Source organism: Ciconia boyciana, chromosome 35 (genome assembly GCF_034638445.1).
Source record: "Ciconia boyciana chromosome 35, ASM3463844v1, whole genome shotgun sequence".
Classification (NCBI taxonomy): domain Eukaryota; kingdom Metazoa; phylum Chordata; class Aves; order Ciconiiformes; family Ciconiidae; genus Ciconia; species Ciconia boyciana.
Window position 1 is genome coordinate 184655 of NC_132968.1, and position 6523 is coordinate 191177.

Below are 6523 nucleotides of genomic sequence, written 5' to 3' on the forward strand. Positions count from 1 at the left end.
AGGCAGAGGGGATGCAACACCATAGGACAGCCTGTGGGGGAGATGAGAGCGGGATGTAGAAAGGCTGAAAGCCCCCAACAGAGAGGAGCTCTTTCTGCTGTTGGCAATGGCTGTTGTCTCTGCCACTGATGCCTCTGAGGAGACACCTTATCCTTTTAGCATTAGGGCCTCATTGCCTCCTTGTCCATATCCAGGAGCCTGGGAGGTGTCGCAGCAGAGTCCTGCCCTTGGCATCACACATCCCCACATCACACGGCCCCAGCAAGAGCCCTGAGCACCATGTGAGGGACAAGATCTCCCTTCCCAGGGGCTGGGGGTCAGTTGGTTAATGGGGTCAGGGCTTGGTCCTTTGCCTTAATGGGATGCATTAAGGTTTACTTGGCATCAGAGCCACCTTTACATTTCCTTTACCTGCCATCTCTGCCTCCAGTTTTCTGCTCTAACCACTCCCCACGGAGGTTTTGTCAGTAATGTCCCTCAGTGGGACCTATTAAGGCTCAAAGAAACTTTGCAGTTTGCATCCGACTTCTTCAAAGGTTTCCTCAACTTCTTCTCAGTGTCTGAGCTTCATGGACTTGGCCCCAAAGCCACCAGAGAGGTCATTACAACACCTTGGGCTGGTCCTCTGCTGTTGAGCTGTTCCAGGCTCCTGGGATGCAGGGAGTGCATGGCAAGCAGGAAGAGCTAAGGAGAGACAGCTGTGCCCAGGAGCAGCTCCTCTGCAAAGCACCGCAGGGCTGAGGGCACTGCCTGCAGGCACTGAGTGGAGACAAGCAGGGCAGAGAGAGGCTAAATGCGGTCTGGGCTGGGTGGATGGCTGAGAGCTCACTGGAGGAGCAATCTTCACAGCCTCTCCACTGTAAGTCTCTCACTGCACGGCAATAGACACGAGCTTCCTGGAGGGGTGTGATAAATCTGTCACAGCCTACAGAGATCTCTCTCCAACGTAGAGGAGTAGGACCTGCTCCCGAGCAGGGCTTCCCTGCTGCACTGTCAGAGGGACAGGTAATGACAGTTGCCTTCTCCCGGGGATGGCTGCAGGGGTGTGAAGCCGGGTGTGCAGGCAGGGCTGCCCAGGGCTGTCCTTCAGAGCAGGGTCCCTGCGCCCAGGGGGCTGTGTGCCAGGGCAGGGACTCTGACACTTGCCAGGGCCAGCACTCAGCCTGCCCAGGTGGCTCCGCACAGCGCTGCAGGGAGAAGGTGTGGGTGGAAGGAGCAGCCCCTGTCAGGGCACGGTCCCTCTGCTGTGGAGAGGGTGCTGCGTGGGTCAGGGCTGCTCACAGCTCCACATCACTTCAGGACATTGCCAGAGGCAGATTTTCAAGAAGCACCTCAAGGCAGGTGCTATGTGGAAGGAAAGGTGCTTTCTGAAGCCTGTGCTTTCCGTTTCCTGCTGAGTTTGTGGGGGAACATAGCAATGGAGCTGTGAGGTTTGCCCAAGAGACTGAGACCTCTACAGCATTAGACTGAGAGGTCAGTAGGTCTGTGAGGAAGCTGATTCAGTCCCCTCACCAGTTCCTTTGCCTAATGAGAGCCCCATCACTTGTGTGGAATCCTCCTGGTTTATCTGACCTGCTCCTTCTCTGAGATGCTCCTGGGCAGTGTCCTGCTGCCAGGAGGGCTCTGCAGGGCAGACCTGAGCACAGAGCGGGTGGGATGTAGTCTGTGGGCACTGATAGGTAGCAGACATGGGGAGAGAGAAGCAGCTCCTGGCAGGGACAGATCCAGGCAGCAGAGACACAGACGGGGAGTGAGAGCAAAGTGCTGACAGCAAAGGCTGGGAGGGGGGAATTGGGCATCTCCCTGTCAGCCCTTCACTGAACATGTTTTTCCCCTACCAAGTCTGTCAGTCTCCTCTCCCACCCAGCAGAGCCTCTGCCCTCAAGGCGCTGGGGTCCAGGGCAGGAGCTGCCTCCTCTGCAGCCTGAGCTCCAGCAGAGGAGACTCTCCTGAGTGCCCATCTCTCCCTCCCTGGCCTTGCCTCACTTGGCAGAAGCCCTGGGGTATTTCTCCTGCTTTCTCCACCTGCCCCTGCTGCTGCTGTTTTCAGGCTCTCTAGGGATGGGCTTTGCAGCAGCAGCTCAGCAACTGCCCCTGCACGTCTTGCCATGCAGCTGTGTCCATGGGAGCAAGGTGCCCAAGGCCTCTTCTAGCCTGGGGGGGTCTGGGCAATGCAGTCCATAGGGTGGGGATAAAGCTGGCTCTCTGTTCAGGACACCCCATCTTCAAGGCATCCAGAAGCTCACAGCCCTTCCCTTGGGAGGGGACTGTGGAGATCGTCTGCATTTTGCAACTGGCTTATCCAGTTTCCTTTCCAGTATCCAGTTTCCTTTCAGGGCAAGAGCTGAGTGTGAGCATCCTGTGGCTCAGAGAGGTGTGAGCCAAGGGCAGCTGAGAGCAAGACTGAGGGACAGACCATCTCTCCTCCCTATGCACTAAGGGTCCAGCCCTTTGCCTGCCAGGGCTCTCAGGGTAGCACTTGTAGTGTAGCAGAAAGGCCAAGGATGCCTGCCTTCCACAAACCCCCTCAGGTGGGACAAGGAACAGGAACAAAAGAAAACAAACCAACCCCCCACAGATCTCCTCTGCAGTCGGGTGAGTTGGGAGGGACAATTGTGAAATGGCATTGATTTCTTGAGGGGATTTAAACAGAGATCACTCCTGGTTTCTCTCTGCCTGTTGGTGCACAGCAGGACCGAATCCTCTGGTGCCCACAGCAGAATCCCCTGCTCCCCATTGGGCCCTCAGCCAGCAAGAAAGAGAGTTGCAGCCAGGCAGCTGCATGAAGGTCTTTCTGGAAGGAGAGAGAGAGGCTGGCGGGGGGTGTTTCTGTGAGAAATGGAGCAGGATTTGCTGAGAGTTGTGTGTCCTAACTCTTCACTGCCTTTTCCTCCTTGGACAGGCCCCCATACCCAGAGGAAGCAAATGTCCAACAGCAGCTCCATAACCAAGTTTCTCCTCCTGGCATTCGCAGACACACAGGAGCTGCAGCTCTTGCACTTCTGGCTCTTCCTGGGCATCTACCTGGCTGCCCTCCTGGGCAACGGTCTCATCATCACTGTCGTAGCCTGTGACCACCACCTCCACACCCCTATGTACTTCTTCCTTGTCAGCCTCTCCCTCCTCGACCTGGGCTCCATCTCCACCACTGTCCCCAAAGCCATGGCCAATTCCCTGTGGGACACCAGGGCCATCTCCTACCAAGGGTGTGTGGCCCAGGTCTTTTTCTTGTTCTTTTTTATATCAGCTGAGTATTTTCTTCTCACTGTCATGGCCTACGACCGCTACATTGCCATCTGCAAACCCTTGCACTATGAGACCCTCCTGGGCACCAGAACTTGTGTCCACATGGCAGCAGCTGCCTGGGGCAGTGGGTTTCTCTATGCTGTGCTGCACACTGCCAATACATTTTCACTACCACTCTGCAAGGGCAATGCCGTGGACCAGTTCTTCTGTGAAGTTCCCCAGATCCTCAAGCTCTCCTGCTCAGACTCCTACCTCAGGGAAGCTGGGCTTATTGAGGTTAGTGTCTGTTTTGTATTTGGATGTTTTGTATTCATTGTGGTGTCCTATGTGCAGATCTTGAGGGCCGTGCTCAAGATCCCGTCTGAGCAGGGACAGCACAAAGCCTTTTCCATGTGCCTGCCTCACCTGGCCATAGTCTCTCTGTTTATCAGCACTGGCATGGTTGCCTACCTGAAGCCACCCTCCATCTCCTACCCCTCCCTGGACCTGGTGGTGTCAGTTCTGTACTCGGTGGTGCCTCCAGGAGTCAACCCCCTCATCTACAGCATGAGGAATAAGGAGCTCAAGGATGCCCTATGGAAACTGACCCAATGGACGTGGCGACACTGACAACAGTCTGCCTCCCAGCAATTCACATTTCCCGGAGCTTATCTTAGGTCAGCAGTCTGCTTTTTTCCCTGAAAGAATTCTACTTACATATAATTTTCTAGGTTGTTACTTCTAGTCTTGCAGCTTTACCTGTTGGGTGTGACCCTAGCACCACATTATGTCAGCTGTGACCTGTCCAACAGCAGCTCTTCAATAAAAGGGCATCTCCTGGGTGCAGTGCCTGAAGGTTGGGCTCTTCCTCCCAAGTGGCTGCCACTAAAATGTCCAAGGAATTGGTGTTTTAAAAAGTCTTTTCTCCTTATGTTCCCCCTGTGTTTGTGGTTTAGATCACATTACAGTTGGGTTCCACTGGACCAGAAGTTCTGGTTTAAAAGGCTTTCTTGTTGGTGTAAGATGGTGCATGAGCTCCCCATTCCCTCCTCAGGCTGCTTCACATATGTCAGGACTCATGGCGTATAGCCGTCTTTATGGAAATGAATTTGGAGCAGTCAGGAGAGGACAAGGGCTCAAGACGTGCCCTGGGGTGGGAGTGAATGGAGGCACACAAAGTGAAACACCCTCAAACACCCCAAAAGCAAAGCACGAAATCAAGGTATGCACAAAGAAGGACTCTGCAGTGCCATGGGAGTCAGTGTGGACCCAGTGGGCATGGCAAAGGGAGACTGGAGAGATGCAGGAGGTGCCTGAGGAGCCCCAGGGCCAGGACTCTTGTGCTGTCCTAGGGAGAGGGGCTGGTGGGGCAAGAGAAGGGTGCAAATGCAGTTGGGGTTAGGGACAACCTGCAATATGAATGCAGCAGAGCTAGAGATTGACTGGCCTCTGTTTCCTCTTGCCCTTTTGTCCAGCAGCAGCCCTGGGGCTGATGGGGAGGCTGACCCCCCTGTCTGACCTCCAGGAGCTGCTGTGCCCTTCAGAGCAGCCGGAGCTGTGTCTGAGTGCCCAGAGTGCTGCAGCCCCCTGTGGTGGGCACTGCCATGGGGCCAGGGGAGGTGTGGAGAGCTGGATCTGGGGCTGGGCTGGAAATGTCCTGGAAGAGGAAACACCAGTGTAGAGCTAAGCTGTGTGAGTGTGCAGGAGAAGGGCACACAGCAGGGTGCTCACAAGGCAGAGCCAGGTGACAAAATGAAGGAAGCAAGGCACCAAAGGTGCAGAAGAGAGGGGCTCGGTCTGTGCCATGCTCCCTGCACACCCAAGGGAGGCTGCCCTAGGAAAATTGTCCCAGACCGGTCCCACACACCAGCCGTTTCCATCTCTGGCCATACACCCCAGCCCTGAGAAGGGACCTTTGCTGTACGGTCACCTCCGTCTTCTTCCGAGGCTCAGTGATACCCAACTCCACAGCCATGATTAATAAAGAGGAAACCAGTTTCCTACTGACACTCTTTACACACCAAGTTCCAGAGCTCTTGCCACAGCTGCTCTCTCAGCCAAGCCCATTCTCAGACAGCTCCAGCTAGAGCAGGTGCTCATGGCCTTGTCTTGACAAATACTGAAACTGTCCAGTGATTCAGATCCCACCAGCTGGCCTGGGTCCTTGCCCCAGTGTTTGACTCTGAGGGATTTCTCAAAACCCCAGCTCTCTCTGCCTCTCCTTGTCCATAACGTGCTCCAGGCCCCAACCATCCTTCTGGCCTCTGCAGGACTTGCTCCAGTCTGTCAGGGTCTGTATTGTGTTGGGAAGCCCCATACTGGGTGCAGCAGTCCTGGGGTGGTCCTGTGCTGGGTTAACATTGACCAGCAGCCAGACAACCACCCAGCTGCTCACTCACTCCCCCAGCTCAACAGGACAAGGGGAGAAAATAAATCAGAAAAGCTCATTGGTCAAGGTGTGTGTGGGTAAAGAGGCCAGAAATGTTGGCACTGTGGTAGGTGTTCGGTTTGGTTTGACCCCAGGCAGCAGCTAAGCACCCACAAAGTCATTTGCTCACTCTCCCCTACCCCCACCACCCCCAGCAGGACAGGGGAGGGAATTGGAAGTGCAAAAGCAAGAAAACTCATGGGTCAAGACAAAGACAGTTTAATAGGTGAAGCAAAAGCTGTGTCTACAAGCAAAGCAAAATGAGGAATTCATGCACTACGTCCCATCGGCAGGCAGATGTTTAGCCATTTCCAGGAAAGCAGGCCTTGGGAAGACAAATGCCTTGATCAGAAATATCTCCCCTTTTTCCTTCTTCCATTGAGTTTGGGTGTTGTTTTTTTTTTTTCTGAGCCTGCCATCATTTGCAATGGAATATCCCTTTGGTCATTGTGGGCCAGCTGTCCCAGCTGTGCCCCTGCCAAATTCTTGTGTACCCCCAGCCTACTTGCTGCAGGGCCAGAGTGGGAAAAAGAGGAAGCCTTCATGCTCTGCAAGGACTCTTCAGCAATAGCCAAAACACTGTTGCGTTCTCAGTGCTGTGTTAGTAACAAATCCAAAGCACATCACCCTGTGGGCTGCTATGAAGAACATTAACTCCATCCCAGCCATTTACAGGTCATACATCAGGGTGAGGAATGAACAATGTCTCAATTAAATGATCTGAGGAAATCAGTGGATCACAGGACCTGGCTCTTCTGGGGGACTCCGTTTCCTCGGTATTCAGTGGTCAAGGGAGACAGCAGGATGCAAACCTTCCAGGAGGTTTCTTGTGCTGTTTGTGGAAACGTTCTTAGCAGAGCTGCCAAAGAG

The 6523-nt window shown here is 54.3% G+C and overlaps 1 protein-coding gene across 1 annotated transcript; it reads left to right on the top strand.

Annotated features, from left to right (window-relative positions):
- Positions 1-2859: 2859 nt before the first annotated feature.
- Positions 2860-3855, top strand: LOC140645611 (olfactory receptor 14A16-like). The gene has a single exon (XM_072849067.1). The coding sequence runs from the start codon at positions 2926-2928 to the stop codon at positions 3853-3855; it is 930 nt and encodes a 309-aa protein (XP_072705168.1). The 5' UTR covers positions 2860-2925.
- The last annotated feature ends 2668 nt before the right edge of the window (positions 3856-6523 follow it).